This window comes from Leptopilina boulardi, unplaced genomic scaffold, assembly GCF_019393585.1.
Source record: "Leptopilina boulardi isolate dan_hultmark-lab unplaced genomic scaffold, ZJU_Lbou_2.1 LbouV2_376, whole genome shotgun sequence".
Classification (NCBI taxonomy): Eukaryota; Metazoa; Arthropoda; class Insecta; order Hymenoptera; family Figitidae; genus Leptopilina; species Leptopilina boulardi.
This window is the reverse complement of record NW_026137947.1, coordinates 682,279-705,076: the sequence shown is the minus strand read 5'-3', so window position 1 is coordinate 705,076 and position 22,798 is coordinate 682,279. Positions and strand designations below refer to the sequence as shown.

The window sequence follows — 22,798 nt, the reverse complement described above, 5'->3', positions numbered from 1 at the left end:
TAGAGGATGACCTTATATATAAACTAAACCCCCTTCCTATTAACTCAATACTTGTTGTCAAGGCTTTTACCATGTTCCCAAATTTCTCCCTTCCATATGCTTGTAAAGTGATTTGTGTTCAACAAACTCCTTATACAGGGATTTTCATTAGTCAATAGTTTAAGTTTCAACAATATACAGCTTTCAATGATTTTCAAAATCGCACCTATTCAAATTTTCCTAAAAGAATTGAATAATAATAATATCTTCTGAATATGTATATTTCATTAAAATACTAATTCGCAAATTTCGTGATCTACTTTCATGGAATTCAACAGAATCACAGAATTCGTCACTTTAGCGCGACCTTGTTTTACGAAATTCGTGATCTATTTTCGCGTATTTCGTAATTTAATTTCCCGCCCTAGATTTGCAAAATCCGTGACCTAGTTTCGCGAGTTTCGTGACCTAATTTCGCGGAATCCATGATCTTGTTTTGCGACATATATTTCCAAAATTTCGTTTTCTACTTTCACGGAATCCGTGACTTAATTGAGCGACCTTATTTCGTGTCATCCGCGATATAATTTCACGGAATTTGCGATTTAGTTTCGCAAAATCCGTGATCTAATTTCGCTATCTAGTTTCACAAATTTCGTGATGTATTTTCGCGTCCTAGATTCGCAAATTTCGTGATTTGCTTTTGCGGAATCCGTGACTAAATTGTGCGATCTAATTTCGTATAATCCGCGAGATAATTTCGCCATCTAGTTTCGTAAAATCCGCGATATAATTTCACGAAATCCATGATCTATTTTCGCGTATTCAGTAATTTAATTTCCCGCCCTCGATTCACAAAATCCGTGACCCATGTTTCGCGAATTCTGTGATCTAATTTCGCGGAATCCGCGAACAAGTTTCACGAATTTCGTGATTTAATTTCGCGCTCTAGATTCGCAGAATCGGTGATTTTATTTTGCGAATTTCGTGATCTAATTTCGCGGAATCCGTGACTTAATTGCGCGACATTGTTTCGTGTAATCCGCGATATAATTTTACGGAATTTGCGAATTAGTTTTGCGAAATCCGTGATCTAATTTCGCTATCTAGTTTCATATAATCCGCGATATAATTTCGCGACCTACATTCACAAAATCCATGATCTATTTTCGCGTATTCCGTAATATAATTTCTCGCCCTAGATTCGCAAAATCCGTGACCTAGTTTCGCGAATTCCGTGATTTAATTTCGCGCCCTAGATTCGCAGAATCCGTGATTTAATTTCGCGAATTTCATGATCTAATTTCGTGGAATTCGTGATCTTGTTTTGCGACATAGATTTGCAAATTTCGTTTTCCACTTTCGCGGAATCCGTGACCTTATTCCGTGTAATCCGCGATATAATTTCACGGATTTTGCGATTTAGTTTCGCGAAATCCGTGATCTAATTTCGCTATCTAGTTTCACGAATTTCGAGATGTATTTTCGCGTCCTAGATTCGCAAATTTCGTGATTTTCTATTGCGGAATCCGTGACTTAATTGCGCCATCTAGTTTCGTATAATCTGCGATATATTTTCGCGATTTAGTTTCGTATAATCCGCGATATAATTTCACGGAATTTGTGGCTTAGTTTTGCGTAAAATAATTTAAAAAATTTTGTCTTTTGTTAAAAATTTTAACTCGAAAAATTTTTGCAAAAAAAAAATTAATTTTAAAAACAATTGTTGGAGAAATTATATTTAAATTGTAAAATTGTCCTTTCATTAATTTTCTTGCACTGTTGTTATTATTATTATTTTCAAATTTATATTTCCTACAGGAAGATAGAAATTTTGAAATTCTTCCTATTATAAAGACATCATGATGAAGCAAGAAAATTCCTATTAAGATTTTCCGTGTACAACTTCATCTTGTTTGAAATTAATGTCATTTTCTTGCGATGTTACGATTTGAATGAAGGAAGAGTCATACAGAAGTTGTGTTCAGTTACCTCTTGTCTCTCCCTCTCCATTTTGACATAAAGCCATTGTATAATGCTGCGGAGAGAGAGAGAGAGAGGGAGAGATAGAGACCAAGAATCCTTGCGGGCCTGTACTAAATTTATGCAGATGCATGCCAGTAATATTCTAAATAAGTTGATACGCCACTACTACTACCCACTTCTATACCAGTTTCAACTAGCGTCATTATGATCGCGCTTCAGGCTTTCCTTCTTATCCCAAAGTCGTGCGGCTTTCCAACCCACTCTCTTCTCTCTCTCTCTCTCTCTCTCTCTCTTTCTCTCTCCTGCTAGGAGCGTCATCTGTACAACCCGGAACCTTGAGTAAAACCTTCTTTGTTTTCATAATTAATTTCACGCTTCTTCCGCTCGTTACGAATATACAAAAATTAAAGAGGAAGCGTCTTGTTCTATTTTTTGTTGTTGTTTTAATTGTCAATTCCTTGTGGAAAATAGATTAAGCGAACAGTGCAAATTCGAAAAATGGTATTTTTTTTACAATTTTACACAAAATGGAATTCAGTAGTAAAAGTCAATTTTAGTCAGGCAGAAATTTGAAAAAGTCTAGTAATTACAGTATAAGTAGTAAAACTATATTATAGTCAGACAGAACATTTTTAATTATTTTTTGTGTTACTAGAAAAAATCAGTTTTTGAGAGTCAAAAGTTTAAGTAGTAAATTTTAGTCAGACAGAAATTTTAGAAAGTACAGTAATTATAGTATAAGTAGTAAAAGTGTATTCGAGTCAAACAGAAAATTTATAAGAACATGAAATTAATGTTTCAGTAGTAAAAATCAATTTTAGTTAGACGAACCATGAAAAATTGTAAACAAAATATTAATTTGAAATCAGTAGTAAATGTCAATTATAGTCAGACATAAAATTATAAATTCTGAAGTTTAAATAAAAAAATAACAAAAAAATTTTTAAAGTACACTAAAGTAGTAAAAGTAGTTTAAAAAGTTGTAAATTTGACATTAGTAGTAAAAGACATTTTTAGTCAGACAAAGCATTGGAAAATTTTCAAACTAATTAATACAGTAAATTATTCCAAAATAAAATAAAGATTTAATTAATTTACTGAAATTTAATGTAGATTTCATAATGAGAAAAATATGTTTTTATCGATTATTTACACGGTTTAAATATATAGAAGCGAAAAATAGTTTTTAATATGGATTCAAAGGAAGTGACAGGTCGCTAATTTGAAATGCAGATATGTCGTTTACCATTTGCATGGTGACATAGGTTTCTCAACGTGTAAATCTCAATGTCTATACTATATTATTATTCTGACACTTTCTGAACACGTTTAAGTCACTTAGACGCCTCATATATATTATATATTTTCAAATAAAATATATTTTATCTCTTTCTCGAAATGATGTTTCTTTTGTTTTTTTTTTTTAAAAAAACTTCAGAATTGTAATATGAAAATTATATAGAATGAATAAATTTATTATTTAATAGATGTTATGCATAAATTTACATATCAATAATTTTAACTGACGTGTTCTAATTAATTTTTACCATTTTTACAATATATATATATTGTTGACATTAAATATATAATTATTGAATTTTTAAACATTTTGTTCTTATTAAAAATAGAAAATATCTACATTATTAAAAATGTTAGCAAATTATTTAATTTTATTAATGTGCAGATATTTTTTTAGAATTTTTTTTTTTTACGAATTTATAAAAACTAGAAGAATTGTTTACAAAAAAAAAATGTAGTTTTCAATTATTTTTCAAAAATTATTTTTTTTTTTTTGGAGGAGAAAAAGGTAATTAATTAAATAATGAGTAAAAATATTCCGAACACGTGAGAGAAACCTTTTGCTTTCAGTGTCTCTAAATTAAACGAAAACTACATCTACCGAAACACAGATTAAAAGGTTCTCTTTTACCCTCTAATCATGTACTTGCTATTACTATTTTAACACGCCTAGTTACAGTTCACCATTGGGTTTCCTGACTTTCTTCACTGTCTTCAAGAATTTTCAATTACGCTTTTTATTTGTGAAAAAAGTTACTTTTTTTTTTTGTTACCATGAAAGGAAAATATCGATTTGTTTTTCAACATTGAAATTTCAAAAAAATATACCTAACCAATTTGTTTATTGTAAAAATTATTTTTTTTTTTTTAATAGTAATTTAAATATTCTCAGTTTCGTTGGAAAATTTAAATTAAACTGAAACAACATTAAAAGTTCATAAGAATTAAATTTTCCGCTACAATAACTATGGAATGAATTTTCAGAAAGTGTTAATAATTTTTGATTACATAATTTCAACTTCAATTAATTTTAAACTCATATATGTAAAATGTAAATTGACTGTTAATATTTATCCGTTTTTCGGCTTTAAAAGAAAAAAGTCTTTAATTAGAAAAAAAAAATTCAATTTAATTTCACAAAATGATTAATTGTAAAATATGTCAAAAAAAAAGAAAAGAAAATTTCCATTATTTTTTCATCAATCGTAAAAGAAATATCAACATTTCGTTAATTATCCATAATGATATATAGTTTGTAAATCTCTATATATTTATACAAAAATTTATATATTTATATAGTATATTATCTATATATATACTAAATTGTATATAAATATACATAAATAAACGTAGTTTTGAAACTAATTACCTATGATTGATATAACCGATAGTCATCAAAAGTATAAAAGGGACGCGATATCAATGAGTGGAGAAAAGAGGAATGGTGAGAGAAAGGGGGAGGCGCGTTATGTTGGGAAATAAATCAGAAAATCAATTCAGTAAAGCCGTGTATCATAAATAGAATGTGGCTCATTCGATCCACGTATGCTGTGACCGAGCGCGCGTGGATACAAATGACATAATGTTTTAAACGGAAAACAAAAAAGAATTTTTTTTTTTTTTTTTTTGTCTGTGTACGTCTAATAAGTTCAAAATTTGAATTTTATGGTACAGTATACAATCAAGAGAGAAAAAAAATAGAAAAAGAAAACAAAACAAAAATACGCATTAGGACGATTTGAAATGTAGATATAGTATCTGAAATGAGATTAACTTGAATCAGAATACAAAATTCAATGGGGGGCAAAAAAGAATGAAATAGCGAAACTGTATAAATACATCCGACCCGTCTGATGATTCGGGTATTTCCCTTTTGTGAATTAATGCGTATTTCTGTTTACATTTTTTTTTTCTATCCATTCAGAAGGTGGGTTACGTAACTTTTTTTTGGGGGTTTTTTTTCAATTTTTCTTTATCCTACTTTCATATTTCACTGTACGGTGAAGCAAAAATTATTTGATTCAAATAAAATACTCTATTATCAAATAAATATAAAATTATTTAATAATTATTAAATAATTATTGAGTTAATTATATTGTATTTGTTTCAAGAAATTATTGATTTAAATAAAAATGAATTTAATTAAAAAAAAAAATTATTTTGCTTAATTAAATATTTTATTTAATAATAGTAAAGTGATAATTTGACTCAAATGAATTTTTTTTTACTTAAATTACTACACTGAAAAAAATTTTATTTGATTCAAATACCGGTGTATTTGGTTATTATCAAATAAATATTTACTTGAATCAAATATTTCAGTATTTAAAGCAAATATCATTTATTTGATTCAAATAAATATTTATTTGATAATAACCAAATACACCGGTATTTGAATCAAATAAATTTTTTTTTCAGTATAGTCATGTAAATTTAGAACGTGTAAAAGATTAAAACAAAAGATGAAAAAAAAGTTATGTAATCATCCCCAAGGGTATTTAATAATAAAATACATCTTGCATGATCGCGTGTGCTGGTACTTACGTGATACATACATGATGCCAGATTTGATGTTGTTCTCTGAAAGAAGTCTCGATGAGTCTCAAGTCATTCGTATTTATGTCACACACTTGAGAGTCTCACAACTGAGTTTTACGTCAGTTTTATTTGATAGCAAGTACCACAACAATATTATTTCATACTATATATTATTTCGCAATATTTAATAATATACTATTTAATTGAAAAAAAAACTTTGATTCAACTTCTGTTTCGACATTTGAAATTGGTTTTTAAATTTCATTCTATTTAAAATTAAAATGTAGATATTTGAATAATAACGAAATTTGTGAAATTATTTTCTAGATATTAATTTAAATATATATATATATGTCATTTATAATTTATCGATGTTATCCCTGATGTGCTTATAACCGCAATATGTCACAAAAATTTTAATATAAAATAATATAGCGTACAGATTGTCTATGAGAAAAAAAAATTATTTAAAAATTTAGAGATTTATATTTATAAAAGAAGAAAGGTGGGGGGAGGGGGAAACAAGCATGAGGGGATAAAATTTTCAATAATCTGGACGCTTTTCCGTTACGTGTTAAGTATATCTGACATTTTCAGCGTGAATTTCAATTTTCAACCTCTCCCCTTTTAAAAGGCTTCAAAAAAATCTTAGTGAGCAGATGCCTCTGACATGCGGACAATATTTTTATATATATCAATAATATCGATTCGCCCAAGGCTTCCGCTACATCTTTATATATATAATACATACGTATAGATATCTACCAAAAAGAAAAAAATTTATCAGCATTTATAAACATATTTAGAAAAATTTATTTCTTGACAGTCAAAATGTTTTTTTTTCTATTCGCATATACAAAATTTTTTCTGTACAATTTTTTTTTTCTTAAATTTTTCATTTCAAATAAATATTAAAAAAAAAAAAACTATCGTAAGGGGAATTTTTTTTTTTAAGGTAAAAATAACTAATTATTGAAAAAAAATTAACCCTTTCTACTTATAGTCAGACATGCAGGTATAATTTCAATTCTCAATGCTAATTCCACCAAGGTTTGCAAGATGCGACGCTAGCTTTAACCGCGCACGTAGATGCAAATTAACTTTGAGAAACAATCTTGCTGTTAACTCTCCGTATAATAGCGAAGGCATGGATTCCCTGTCCCCCTACTGCTATTTTGTTCCCATTCCCCCTCTCTCCCCCTGGCCTTGTGATATCCTTGTGTCTTCATACTGTTTCCATATTGCGAAATTGACTCGAAACTTACTCATAGTGCGTAAACAATGCTAATAACTTACACTTTCATACATAAACAAAAATTTCATTATTTTCGCTTAGAAGAAAAAAAAAATATATCAAATTTTTTTTATAAAAAATTTTATAAAAAAAAAAATAATTTTAAGTGAAAAAAATTCTTTTCTGTGAGATGGAAGGAAGGGGTTTCTATGAAAATAAATGATAATATTCCTTTGCAGTTGTAAATGAATATTATATTTTGCGATACTTATCATGTAGGCACGCGGTTATGAATAATGGTCATCCATTTACATTGAATCGTTGATAAATGGAGTTTTCTCCTTGGTTATCGCTCAACTTTTTGAGATGAAGGAGGGAGTTGAGAGATGGAAAAAAAGCAGGGCTTGCACCTTGAAAAATTCTCAGACACGGGTCGATAGTTGATGCGAGTGACTCGATTTTATATATATATATATATACATGATATCGAAAATGAGAAAACGTGTTTATTCGTGAATAACGTTGCTTCGCAAAGCCTGCGGCGAGACACTGTGCATTAAGAGCTACAATCACAGGCTTTCATGGGACTTAAGACGTAACGAACAACGCTGTTGCATCTCCAATTTTATTAGGTCATTGGAGATAAAATCATGTTCTCAATTTACTATTCGTGAATATATATATATATAATACATACAATACATATATAAATATATACATATATATTATATAAATATATTAATATTATTTCCAAATAAAACAAATTTATGCTATTGATACACAAGTAGAAAAATTTTTACAAGTCTGATTAAACTCGATATTTACTACTGATAAAATTGCAAAAACATTAAGTCTTACTAAATATTTATTTGTACTTCTTAAAAAAAATAAAATTTTAAAGAATGTCTAACTCAATATTTATTTTTCTACTGTTTTTTTTTTTGAAATTTATTATGTCTGACTAAAATCAAGTTGTACTACTGATAAAATTGGAATTTAGCAAGAATCACTAAATAAACTTTTACTACTGATATTATAATTTTGTAATTTAGTCTTGACTAAAATCAATTTGTTCTACTAATAAAATTACATGGAAAGTTTGATTTAATATTGACTTTTACTACTGATTTTCAAATTTAGTAATTATGTTCAACTAAAACCACTATTTATTTATTTTTATCCGTCACTAATGAAATTAGAAAAAAAAAATAAAGAAAAAATTTGAAATAAGAGAAAAATAGAAAGTCTGACTTAACATTTACTTTTACTACTGATTTTCCAATTTAGTAATTATGTCCAACTAAAACTACTATTTATTTATTTATTTTTTTTATCCACCACGAATGAAATTACAAACAGAATAAGAGAAAAATTTGAAAATAAGAGAAAAATATAAAGTCTGACTTAACATTTACTTTTACTACTGATTTTCAAATTTACTAATTATATAAATAAGGAAAAAATTTGAAATAAGAGAAAAATAGAAAGTCTGACTTAACATTTACTTTTACTACTGATTTTCCAATTTAGTAATTATGTCCAACTAAAATCATTATTAATTAATTTATTTATTTTTATCCACCCAAATGAAATTACAAACAGACTAAGAGAAAAATAGAAAGTCTGACATAACATTTACTTTTACTACTGATTTTCAAATTTACTAATTATATAAATAAGGAAAAAATTTGAAATAAGAGAAAAATAGAAAGTCTGAATTAACATTTACTTTTACTACTGATTTTTTCAATTTAGTAATTATGTCCAACTAAAATCATTATTAATTCATTTATTTATTTTTATACACCACGAATGAAATTACAAACAGAATAAGAGAAAAATAGAAAGTCTGACTTAACATTTACTTTTACTACTTATTTTCCAATTTAGTAATTCTGTCCAACTAAAATCATTATTAATTAATTTATTTATTTTTATCCACCCAAATGAAATTACAAACAGACTAAGAGAAAAATAGAAAGTCTGACATAACATTTACTTTTACTACTGATTTTTTCAATTTAGTAATTATGTCCAACTAAAACCACCATTTATTTATTTATTTTTATACACCACGAATGAAATTACAAACAGAATAAGAGAAAAATAGAAAGTCTGACTTAACATTTACTTTTACTACTTATTTTCCAATTTAGTAATTATGTCCAACTAAAACCATTATTTATTGATTTTTATCCTTCACTAATGAAATTACAACAAAAAAATAAGAAAAAAATTTGAAAAAAGGACAGTGAAAAAAAACTTACTTAAAAAAATTTGACTTTTGCTATATAATAATAAAGTTCAACTTATGTATAATTAATGAAAGATCTGCTAAAATATTTAGCGGGTAATGTTGATGAAAATGCTTTTTGTATATATACGGTGTCTGTGTGTATGTTTTAGAGTTTGAAATTTATTGTTTAATCCATTACTTCTTTGAATTATCTGCTCCAAGGCTGGTATTAAATTAAAGTGTTTACCCTCGAGGGTATATGAACGGAAGAGGAGGGTGAAGCGTGATACGTCATGCGGAGAGCTAGTAAACCGTAGGCATAGGATAATGTGAATCTATTACTCAACCTTCCATTCGTCTCATTACGACGCGCAAAGGATGGTCGATGGTCTGTAGTTGAGCCTTGACCCTTCTCTACTGTTAATCCTTTATCTTGTTTCTACACCTCCCTTCCCCGCATTATCCTTCTTTGCCAAACCACCCACCATTCTTCAAAAAAAAAAACTCCTCGACAAGATGCTGACGTTTTAGTTAAAAAATTCTTCATTAATTTACACTACTTTTTAAATAAATATAAAATAAAATTCTTTTTTTGCAAAAATTAATTAATAGTAAAAATTTTTATTAAAGTTTTTACAATTTTTTAAATACTAATGGTTTGTTTTTAATTCGTAATGCCAGAACATTGTAATTGAATAAATAAAAATTATTAAACATTTATATTGACAAATTTTTACAATGAGTAAAATTGTCTCATTTACATAAAATCTACTTGACTATTTATCATATAAATATTTATTTTTATGAAATAATTGTTATTTTAGTTAATATATTTATTTTAAAATATATAAAAATTATTGATTCGAATACAGTTTATTTGATCTAAATAAAAAATTATTTTATCCAAAAAAAAAATATTTATTTGGATAATAGCCAAAGTAAACGAAATAATTATTGTGTGGAAAAAAAAATATTTATTTAATAACAGCCAAGTAATCGATTATTTGAATCAAATAAAAATTTTTTTTTCTTAATTTCTTTTAATCCCACGCTAAATAATTGGACTTTTATTGAAATTTATATTTTTTAATTGAGAAATTCTTGACTCAATTGTTCCTTTATCTGTATTAATAATTTGTTTATTAGATGTAGGGTAGATAGCAAAAAAAAAAAAAAAAAAAAAACAATGGAATATAAGAGACGACATAAATTCATTGTTAAGTGTTCTACATTTTACGTTTGTTTCAAGTGTCATATAATCGAGAGAAAGAGAGACAGAGAGAATGAGTAACGATGGAGAAAAGTTGTCGATGGAAAATTTATAAGGTTCAACATTATAACGACTCCATAAAAATGATTATATAATAGTTCGAATTATTACACATACTATTATTATTATTATTATTACTTCTATTTAAAGAGAAAAGTTAAAAATCTGAATTATTTTTTTTCTCAAGTAATAAAAATAATAAAATAATAATAAAATTAATAATTGAACTAACATTTTCAATTAGTAAAACAAAAATAAATGGAAAAATCAAAAAAAAAAAAGATTTTCACGTAACTTTTAGATATGAAAATTATTATATTCTTCAATGTGAATGAATTTGAAAATATTCCTCTATTTTGAAATTGTGGTAAGATATTATCGATTTTTTTGCCACACAAAAGAAAAGAACAGGATTTGAAACTTATTGTAAAAATGGAAAAATATACAAATATGAGACACAAAAGTTATTCGTATAGAGGAATATTGTTGTACTTTAGTGATATATATATTGCAAGTTTAAAGCTTTGGCGAGTGGAATTTCTATATAACGTAAGCTCAAAAAAAAAAAAAAAAAAAAAAAAAAAAAAAAAAAAAAAAAAAAAAAAAAAAAAAAAAAAAAAACGATGACAAGAGGTGAAGTAAGGTCGAGAAAGAAACGTCGTATAATCCGCCATATCTTGCAAATCCACAAACGGAGCTTCACGAACTATTTTACGCTTTTATGTATATATATATGATACTCAAAGACGTAATGCAATTTTGACTTTCAACTAGAAAATATCATGAATATTCTGCAAAAAAAAGGATATCATTCTTTTCCTCCGAATTTCAATGGTATTATTATTATTATTATTATTATTATTACTATTATTATAATTTTATTTTTATAATTGTAAAAAATCGTTCTAATAATTAATTAGTAATAATCAGTAATTATTTTTTTTTTTTTATAATTTTTCAATTACAAATTTTGAATATACGATTGATGTGATTGGGGGAAGGGGGGGGGGGGCGGGGGAATTGGAGGTGAGGAGAAAAAATTTCTTGGCGTCTTGCAAAAGCAATTGACGCTCACCGTAAACTTGCTGCTGATGGAGGTTAAGGGTCGGGGTGGTGAAAGCTACTCCTCCAGTGATTGCCTCATAAAAGTAGCCTGATTGTGATCGCAAGTAAGGTTGCTAAACGAGAAGTTATTGAGCGCGTCTTTAGATGGTAAAAAAACGGCAAAGGAAGCTTTTCATTCTTTCACCTGAAAAGTTAATGAAGCTTTAAGTGTCACACGCATATGTGACATATTATTATTATTATTATTTTTTTTTTTTTTTAATTTTTCCACTAAATTTTCTACTCTAAAAAAATATATTCCCATCAATGTTTTATCAATCAATGGGTTTTTTGAAAAATAATTTTTATCAATCAATTATCGAATTAAAAAATCGCTTTTCTTCTTTTTTCCATTCATATAATCAGTTTGCCAATCTATTAAACTTATCCAATATTTCCTGCACAATGCAAATTAATAAACCAATTAAGTTGCAGAAAAAAATTTGATTATTCATTCCAATATATAGAAAATTAAAAAAAAAATTTCCTTAAGGGATTTGTTACTGTTTTTTTTTTTTAATAGTAAACTTCTTTGCTTTTTATATTTAATTCTTCATAAAATAAAACAAATTCTTTATATATGAGAAAGAATTTTTGTAAAACTAGAGGATTAAAAAAAAAGTCTTTATCGTGTAAAAGGAGATGCAATTAAGTGGTGTATAATTACTAAAACATTTTGTTATGTTAAAGGGCTGACGGTACTCTTCGTTAGATATTTTCTTTTTCTTTGTTGAGGAAAACGAAAACAAACACATAATTAAATTGCTGCTTTGAAAAAATATAATTATATTTCAACATAAATATGATATTAGCTTTGAAAAATTCATTATTATTCTATTTCTAACTAGAGAGATAATTTTTTTCTCTCGCAATTTTTTTAAACTATTATAAAATTGTTAAAAGACGATTGAATTTTAAAATTCTAATCGAAATAATTTTGTCTAAAATTTACTTTTACTACTACTACTACTAGAAAAATTGGAAAAATTAAATAGAAATTTTCTCTCAATAAAAGTGATTTTTAAAAAATTTCACTTAGACATAAAAGTCATGTCTGACTAAACTTGGATGTTACTACTAATAGTATTTGTAAAAAGAATTATTAGAATTCGAAATAGTTCTGTCTGACTAAAGCATACTTTTACTGCTGAGACACTGATACAAAAATTATAGTAAATAAAAAAAAAATTACGTCTGACCAAACCTGACTGTTACTACTGAAAGAAAAAAGTTACTTGAAAACTAAATATTTCTTTGTGTTACTAGAATTCAAAATAATTCTGTCTGACTAAAACCTACTTTTACTACTAACACTGCTACAAAAAATTATAGTAAATCAAAAAAAATTACGTCTGACTAAACCTGACTGTTACTACTGAACGAAAAAAGTTACTTGAAAACTAAATATTTCTTTGTGTTACTAGAATTCAAAATAATTCTGTCTGACTAAAACCTACTTTTACTACTAACACTGCTACAAAAAATTATAGTAAATAAAAAAAAATTACGTCTGACCAAACCTGACTGTTACTACTGAAAGAAAAAAGTTACTTGAAAACTGAATATTTCCTTGTGTTACTAGAATTCAAAATAATTCTGTCTGACTAAAACCTACTTTTGCTACTCCTAAAACAATCTCCAGTCACGTCTGACAAAAAACTACTTTTACTACTTAAAAACAATTTAGTAATTAAAAAAAAAAATTTCTTTTTTCTAACAAAATCGTAATCGAGTTAATTTATCAAACTCAAGAGTTAAAATTACAGTTAATGCAAGAGTGATAGTCGAAATTTGTGAGAGGTGTTTTGGATAGGGGGGACGAAAAGGAAGGGGAGAAGGGTTTAGTCAGAGGGTATCCTCATGGGATTTGGTGATGTAGTACTAGGGTGTGTACCATCCCACCGAATCAACCACAACGATTCGTCGTCGTCGTCGTCGTCGTCGTCGTCGTCGTCGTCGTTGGGTGTGTATTAACCTTTAAATCCCCTAGATGTGCCCCACACATGGGTTTTATATCTAATTGTTTGTGGCGCTGTTTGGACCTATTCTCGAATTGTTCGTTAACTTTCGAAACACGGTACGACGATCACAGTATAGCCTTTTCCCTTGGGGATCGTCACGATCTTCTCCTTTACATAGGCCAGCAAATCTCCCTCCCCCCCAAACCTTATAACCCTCCTCCCACTTTCACCAATCCTTTTATTTTACCCCTTTCACCGAGCTAAACCCCCTCCCCCTAACCCTTCTTTTATCCATACCAAAACCCTAGATCCTCTCTCACGCCACAGCTTCACCAACCTCTCGAGATTTATTTCGAGCTTTGTTCGTTGGATCGTACACTGAGAAACTACCGGGATTAACCGAGTCGAGAAGACTTAAAATTCAAGACATAATTTTATGGCAGTAACGAACGAGGGTTCAAGGTTCAAAAGGAAAATCGTTGATGTAATTTTTCCATTCGCAAAATTGGATCGATTTTGTACAGTGGAAAAAAATAGTTTATTATTAAAAAAAAAATAAAAATAAAAATAATAATAATAATAATAGTAATAATATTAATAGGGATAAAATTAATAGAAAATTGGCAAAAAAAAAATCTTATTTTTTATAATTCGTCAAGAGGATCAGTAAAATTTAGCTAGGCATTTCCTTCGCTCCTTGGTGAATCACAAGCGGATTTTCAGTTAAGAGACTTTACTTATTCAGTCGATCGATAAGAGTGACTGTTTAATATGTAAATGTCACTGAAAGTTTAGCAAGACTGTTTGACTGATAGAAACAGGCAAGTTTCTCTGATTTCAGTTGATTTCAACTAGTACTGATTATTATTAGTTCATTTACACTCGTTCAAGATTCATTTCAAGGAATTATTAATTGACTTCTCTCCATCTCACTCTTAATTTAAATTTCGATTCTATATAAGGATTATTCATTTAACTTTTATTTCTTTTAGTGTATTTAATTTTACAATTTATTAAAATTGTAATATCTTTGAAACGGTTTTTTTTTGAAAATTTTAATTGATTTTATAATATTATTAAAATTAGAAAAACAAGAACTTGAAAAAAAACTACAAATCTAGCTAGTTAAAAAAATTACAGTAGAATTTGGAATAGACTAAACTCGGTCTGATTAAAGTTACTTATTACTACTGCTAGAAAAATTGCTTGAAAGCAGAAAAGTGTGTTTGACTAAACTTATTATTATTTAAATTTGCAGAATATAAAAAAAACATTTGTCTGACTAAACCTATCTGATACTACTGAAAAAAATACTTGAATATGACAAATTCTTGGCTGACTAAAAATTGACTTTTCTACTGGTAGTAAAAAATACTAGATTTCAAATTAGTTCTGTCTGACTAAAACATATTTCTGCTACTGCAACAAAAAAAAATTATGTCTGACTAAAAATAGATGATACTACTGAAAATTAAACAACTTTAAACATGGAATGTCGGACAGAGTCCTTTTGTTACTGAAAAAATACTGGAATTTGAAAAATTTCCGTTCGGTACTTAGGGGCCGTCCATAAACTACGTTATCTATTTTAGGGGGGGAGAGGGTCAAAAAATCTAAAAAAAAATGCATTTAACGCACTGGTAACGAGGGGGGAGGGGGTCTAAAAAGAATGAAGAAGTGGTAACGTAGTTTATGGACAGCCCCTTACTACTAAAAGAGAAAAAAGTTACTCGAATGTTGAGTCTGACTAAAAATTACCTATACTACTTGTAGAAATATTAATGAAATTCGAAACAATTCCGTCTGACTAAAACTTTCATCCACTACTGCTATAAAAATTACACTAAATCAAGTCTGACTAAACACATCTGTTACTACTTCCCCTATCAAAGGAATTCAACTTTCAAAACTTACTAAAATCCAAAATCTTTTTTTTTCAATATAAAAATTCCTCAAAAAAAAAATTTTAATTAAAATTATAAAACAATTTCGAATAAAAAAAAATAGATTCTTCATCAAATTATTTCAATAAGATGAAAAAAAAGAGACAGCTATGAAATAAAGAATATATCACAGACACAAGAATGAAACAAAAGCACCAATTTAAAGCTACCCATTCCCCTTTGGGATGATGGGGGACCAATTTCAATTGTCGACGCGGAATTTTCCTAGTTCCTTGGACTAACTGTGTGGTACTCCTTTCTCCATCTCCTCCCAATTTCTAGGAGTGCTATGAGAGTGGAATTGATTAAATAATTGGCCCCTTAGATTGGGGGCTAGTTTCTGGAATGAATATACGCTGGCAATGAGCCAAGCGAGAGGCTTTAGGGGTGTTCTCTCGATGAGTTCACGGGGAGAGAAAAGGGGGTGGGGGGGAGGCGAACAAAGTACCATGGCATGGCGTGGAGCCACCACGGGGACAGTAGACGGCTTAATAATGGCTTTGATTGGAGGTGGAAAATGTGGTCGTCGAGCCGCGAGCGAGCGAGAGAGAAAGAGAGAGAGAGACAGAGAGAAAAAATTACTTGCTACCTTATATAGGTTCCTCGCGGAAATTTTCCAACTATCTTCGAAATATTCTCAGGTACAAGGCACGTATACCTGTCTTGATAGATCGTTTCCGTTGATCCATACAAGATATTATTTTTTTTTTTCGTTACAAAAGACGAGAAAAGACAGGGGGAGAATTATGGTGATGTTTCGAATGAAATATGTATATCGTTTTATACCTTCAAATTCAATATATCTGGTAATATGAAATAAGATCGTAGGGAAATATTTAATGTGACATTTTGGTTTAATCAAAATTCACAATTAATGTTCATATATTTATTTTTTAAAATTTCTAGGTTAAAGACAATATATTTCAATTAAAAGATGTTTTCTTTTTACATTTTTGGCCTAAATGGCTTTTAATTTATTGCAACAATTGACATGACGCGTTTCGACACAGAATTCTGTGTCCTCATCAGATACATTTCTGCAAAGATAAATCATTTTAGAATTTTTTCAAAACTAAGATAAAAGCTCTTTTTATGAAGAATACATACCACGTCTGTTTCATTTTAGTTAATATACATAATGGGTTTTTGTTATTTTAGTTATAATAATTTTAGTCATCTGTAAAAATGTAAAACTGTAAAAAGCAGCTATTACTTAAATTATTTTTTATATAATTATGAAACATGTATATTAATTTGGAAAATTGAATTGAAAAAATATTATATGTGTTAAGTTAAAAATTATAAATAAAACTTTTTTTAAATTCATGTTTGACATGTGTTTCAATTTTGTAGGTTAGAAAGCTCAATGAAAAGTAAATTTAGTATTGAGAATCAAAACGGTATCAAGCCAAAGTTCGTATAAAAAGTGCTGATCGGTTCACAAACGTATATTAAAAAATTGTTATGATATTAACTGTGAATAAATATAACTTAACTTTTCAACATCAGTTTTAAAGTTAATTGAACTATTTGCTTTTAAAATATAATACATTTCTATAATATTTAGATATTTATTTTTTAATTTAATTTTTTTATTTTTTTATTAATTTTATGAAATAATTCACTGCAATATTTTTCGATAATGAAATTTTACTTTGGGTGTTGGGTAATAATATCCGTCTCTCTTTCTCTATAATACTTTGTTGAGTATTTTCGCGTTAATTTTACAGTACTGTGAATTGTAATTTTCTCAATCGCAAATGACCACGTCGAAAAGCAAAGCAGAGAATAAGCATGTTGAAAGTTTAAGTTCTTGCGTGATATCCTTTCCATGAACTCGTTATATACTTGATAAAGCGGGGGCGCATGCGATTAAAACGATTGCGAGTATACTAATTAGACTTTGCTTTTCTGACGTGTAATCCAGCAACAATCACGGAGGTTTATTTGATCTAGGCATCCGTTTTAATCGAATCATTGGAGTTTCTTATATACAAAAATTGGTATCAAATTTTGTTCACTAAAAAGAGAGAGAGAAAAAAAAATGCTTTCTCTCTTTTTGTAATTTTATTACTCAATTTCATTTTTTTCGTTTATATTGTAGACGCGAATGAATTACCAATGAGTATACAATTCTAAAACCACTTTTTCATTAAGATACAAAAATGTTAATTTACAGGATATATATATAGATGTACGATTATGTAAATGAAACACTTGTAATGCATAAAATATTTTTTTGAATACATACATATTCATTTTTTTTTTTAAGTTTGCTTGTAATTTATATATTTGCCAAGATACCGAATTTAATTTATAAGAACCTAAAAAATTCTACAAAATATAGCAGATCTTTGGATATGACATTATGTGAAATGTTATGTTTTTGTAAAAATTAAAAACACAATTGACATTGACAATAAAAATCCACTATTTACAAATTTTTTAGATAAAAAAATATTTTTTCCCACAATTAGTGTTTGATTACTACTAAAAAATATTTTTGTAATTTTTTGTTTTTATTTTTTTTTCTATTTTACTTTTTGCGGATAATTTTCTAAGCGTTAAAATAGTATTAACTGTTTGTTAGAAATTTAAAAAAATTTGTTTAATAAAGAGAAATAAAAAAATAAAAACAAAAAATTGCTGAAAAAAAAACAGTAATTTTAATTTGAAAAAAAAAAATATTTCTAACCTTATCTTTTGCAAACGGTGATGATTCAGATAAGATCTGCTGACAAAACACTCGCGATTTAAAAAAATTCGAACACTCCCGAAAGCGCAAATTTAAATACTAAACAAAAAACAAAATACTTTTTTTTCAAAAAAAAAAAAAAAAAACGATCGCGATTTTAAGAATTTCGAACACTTCAGGAACAAAAAAAGAAAAATTTACTAAAATAGCAAAACCAAAAAATAAGGTTAATGAAATTTTTGTCGTTCGCTTATAAAAAAAAAAATTCCGAGCACTCCCGAAGCTATTCACTATACAAATATGAAAATATAAAATAAAAAAATAAATGTAAAAAAATATATTTATTAAATGGAAAAAATATTAATTAAATAGAAATTAAATTTTTAAATTACAAAACACTCGCATTACACTCGCATTAAGAACGTCTAAACAGGTCAAAACACGAATTGCAACTAATTTGAATTGTTTTTGGGATTTAACCTTCACATTGTTTAAGGGCTTCACGGCCTAAGGTCCCTTTTTGTACTTTAATGTAAACATCTCAGGTTATAGACAGATAATTACAAAATTGTCCCGCCTCTTTCAAAATATTTCGTATTTATATTTTCAAACTGTAATATTTTTTCATTTATATAATTTACATGTGATTATATTTAAAATTTTATATATTATTTTATCATTTATTTTTTCATTTATATAATTTACATGTGATTATATTTATAATTTTATATATTATTTTATTTCAGAAGCCACATTGTTTTTATTTTCGAAAAAAAAAATTCATAATAAATAAAACAATAATTTTCAAAATATATCCAATTTCAGAAACTATATTTTTTTCTTAAAAAAAAAAATTAAAATACAATAAAAAAAATTCTTTTTTCTCAAGATAATTATTTCCATCAGGGAAAGTACAAACATGAATATTATTTCAAGGACACTAAAATGATACACAGAAAAAACATGGACTCATTTTTGTTGCAACTCATTTTCTTTTGGGTATCGAAATGAGTATGGGACAAACTTCATGTTATTCAAAATGATATTGGCTGGAATTTCAGATTTCTAAGTTGGCATCATAAGCAGAGTAATTTTGTATTTCAATTATTGTTTCTAATATTTCAACAACACCAGAAAGATTATTTTGACCAGTACGAATATTTAGAAGTTTTTAAATAAAAATTATTTATTATTATTTACGTAGATAATAATTAATTTCATAAGTTTTTAAATTTACCGCTATTATTTAAGTTGGCAGTACCGTTCCTGTTGTCAAAACACATGTTTTCATTTTTCTAACCTAAAAACATATTTCCTTTATTATTTTATTACGCGATTACAAGCAATTTTTAATCAAATATATTAAGTCTAGCGTGTTATTTACTTCTTTGTAATTATTATATTTCATGTTTTTGTGCAAAATTATTCGTTATTTCACAATATTTTTCCATTTTTCTTTTTCTCAAAATGAAACTTGCCTGTTTCGTTTTGATACTTTTACCTTAGAACTCGAAATGAGACAACCAGTTTCATTTTTGTTGCGAATCAAATTGAGTATAGAATCTATACTCAATTTGAATTCAGGTTTTTTCTGTGTAATGGGACAATTTACAAGGACATGAATTAATAAAATATTAAAGTCAATTTATATAAATTAGAATCTAATGCGAAAAAGTGAAATTATTGATTACATCACATATGGTATAAAATTTTAATTCAAATATATATATATATATATATATATATATACGAAGAAGAAACTCTCATATCAAAGATTCAAGACAAATGTGACGTGAAAAGTGAAATAATTTACTTTAGAATAAATTACAGTCGAGAATGAGAAACGATCGAGTAGATGAATAAAGGCAAGTTGAGAGGTTTTGTTGGAAGAGATGGCAAATGGAGGGGAGGGAAGGAAAAGTAGAAAGGGGTAAGGGGAAAGGGTGTCATCAGATAATGGGCATAAATATTCGCGGGGGTTTTTCGGATTTATATTTCGCGGGTATCAGCAGCCTCATTTGCATCGAAAATTCACGGGGTCCAATGTTCTCCTGCATCTCATGGCAAAAAGAGAGAGAGAGAGAGAAAAGTCGAGTGTGCGCGCGAGTTTATATATATATATATATATATATATATATATATATATATATATATATATATATATAAGAGAGAAAAAGGTGGAGGAAGTTATAAGCGGAAAAGGGTGAAGGTACGCGCTTCAAGCATCAGAGGTTAACGTTCATGGCGATATAGTTCGCCGATATAACTGCCGGGTAAGCTGAACTATTGAAAAATGATACTGCAGTCCTGTGAATGAAATATTATCACTTCGTATTCCTCTGCACAAGACCCACCATAGATAATCCCACTGAACTCTTCATAGCATAAGTGTATTTATGGATGTGCGGCAAATTTAATTGATTGTCGTAAATTAAAAAAGTTTCCACCACTTTCCCCCCTCTATCACGGTGCGGAAAATTTTTTTATTTATTGTTACCAACAAATTTTTTTCTCAACACTTTTATTATTTAATTCTTTGATTTAATTAGAAAAAATTAATTGTTCGCGGTATTAATTTTTGAAATGCTTTTTAATATTTAGAAAAAAACTGTCTCTCATTTTTGTTGTAGTTTAAAATCAACTGAACGTTGCGCCACCTACGAGGCATATTTTTCTTGTACTTCAAAATGAATAGTTACTTAGGTTTTATATTCTAATTTGAAAAAAAAAAAAACAATATTAAAATATTTCTATAAAGAAAAATTATTTTTTGTTAATTTTGTAATTAGCACAAAATTTTTTTTTTTTTTTTTTTTTTTTTTTCATTTGCGATGAAGAAAGAGAGCGCAAAAGGCTTTAAAGTACTCAGTGGCAAAGAGCATAGGAATTTATTTGAGTTTTATGATTTAAATTGCATGCTCCGCATATTCTCTCACAGCACAATTGAGTCAGCAGTTGATTTTATGCTTTATTTTTATGACTGTACGTGGTGCGTCGTCGTCGTCGTCGTCATCCTTCTGATCACTGACAGACGTGAGTTTTCGAAAAGAGAAATCTGCCGGCACATCGCCACACATTTTCTATTGCTCATATAATCGAGAATTCTCTGCAAGATTTTTCCCTCTCTCTCTCTCTCTTTCTTTTTTTTATCATTTCCTGTCATTTCGTTTTTATTCAAAGAAAATTTAGAGTTTTTTTTCCTTTTTTTTTATTTAGAATATCTTTAACTTAAATTTTTAAAATAATGTAAAAATAGAAAAAAAAACTAGAATATTTAATAATATTGCGGGTGAATGTGTGTGTATATATATATAACGCAGGACGTTACGATGATATTGTGATCAGTAGCGCGAACTAACGAGACGCATAAATTGACAATTTCGCCTCGGGTTTCGGTCAAGCAGGATCATGCCAATAATTGGTATCCGGGGTCAGAAATTCACCAATTCACGTCAGTTCTGCTATTGAAGGGTACGTTGTATTGTTTGACGCCTCGCGATCTACACACAAACACACTTCAAAATATTGCTTTGTCCTCTCTGTACAAATCAATTTTCTTCGTTAAAAAAAAAAAAAAAAAATTTTTATTCAAGAAAAACGTCACTTTTTTTGTTAAAAAATAATATTTTTTTTTTTATCTTAAAAAACAATTTGTAAATTCAAAAGTCTAATAAATCTTTGCAATTTCATTAAGAATAAAAAGTGGTAATTTTTTTTTTTCTAATTGATGATTTAAAGAGGTTAAAGCGTACCTTTGTGTTCGAGTAGCGAAACGCGCGTTAACTTTCTCGTTAATTTATTGGATGTGGTATTGGACTAGAAAAGCGTTACGTCCGTGAAGTGGAGGCTAAAGTATGAGAGCTAAAGTGAAATGCAGCAATAACGTTTCGAGAAGCTAAGAGTAAAGAAAGGGGCTAGGGGGGGGGGCAAAGGGGGGGGAGGGTGTTCTTAAGGTAATCTCGGTTTAGGAGAACAGCGCTGTCTTGCTCTTCTCTCCTTGTCTGTCTCTTTTTTCTTTCTTTCTCTCTCTCTCTCTCTCTCGGGTCGTAAGCTGATCTTTCTTTAATCATTTTTCTTTGCCATCAAGAATTCAAAGTCCAAACGATTTCATGGCAATAAACTTGTATTTTCCCCGTCATCCACTTAAATCTGGTATAAATTGGATTCTATAAATTCGTGTTCAAGGAACTTTTATTTCTATGTAGTTTTTTTTTTTTTTTTTTTTTTACTTATAAGAAAAATATTTCAACACAAATCGGCATTTTTTTTACGAGGTAAATAAATAAAATCCAAAAAAAAAATTTATAAAATAGAATAATATTTAATGTGTGATAAATTTTTTTTTTTATCGAAATCTAATAATATAATTAATGTAACAGATGGTATTTAAAGTCCTCATTTTTATTTCTATATAAAGGGAGAGAATGTAATTAGTGTCATATTCACAGAATGTAAAATATAATCGAAGGAAATAATAAAATAAATGCTTTTCCCATATCAATTTCAACTATTTAGGGGTATCAAAAGATATGCCAAGTTTCCCGTTTCATGA

The 22,798-nt window shown here is 27.9% G+C and overlaps 1 protein-coding gene across 7 annotated transcripts in view; it reads right to left on the bottom strand.

Moving 5' to 3' along the window:
• LOC127287858 (tyrosine-protein phosphatase Lar) overlaps positions 1-22,798 on the bottom strand; it is a 434,077-nt gene that overhangs the window by 149,180 nt on the left and 262,099 nt on the right. For 6 of the 7 annotated variants that reach the window (XM_051314983.1, XM_051314984.1, XM_051314982.1 and 3 more), the window contains one exon: positions 5,810-5,845. The exons of the other annotated variant lie outside the window; for it this stretch is intronic. In XM_051314983.1, the coding sequence (XP_051170940.1) occupies positions 5,810-5,845 (36 nt within the window). The remainder of the gene's footprint in view (positions 1-5,809; positions 5,846-22,798) is intronic. 7 annotated transcript variants of the gene reach the window in all.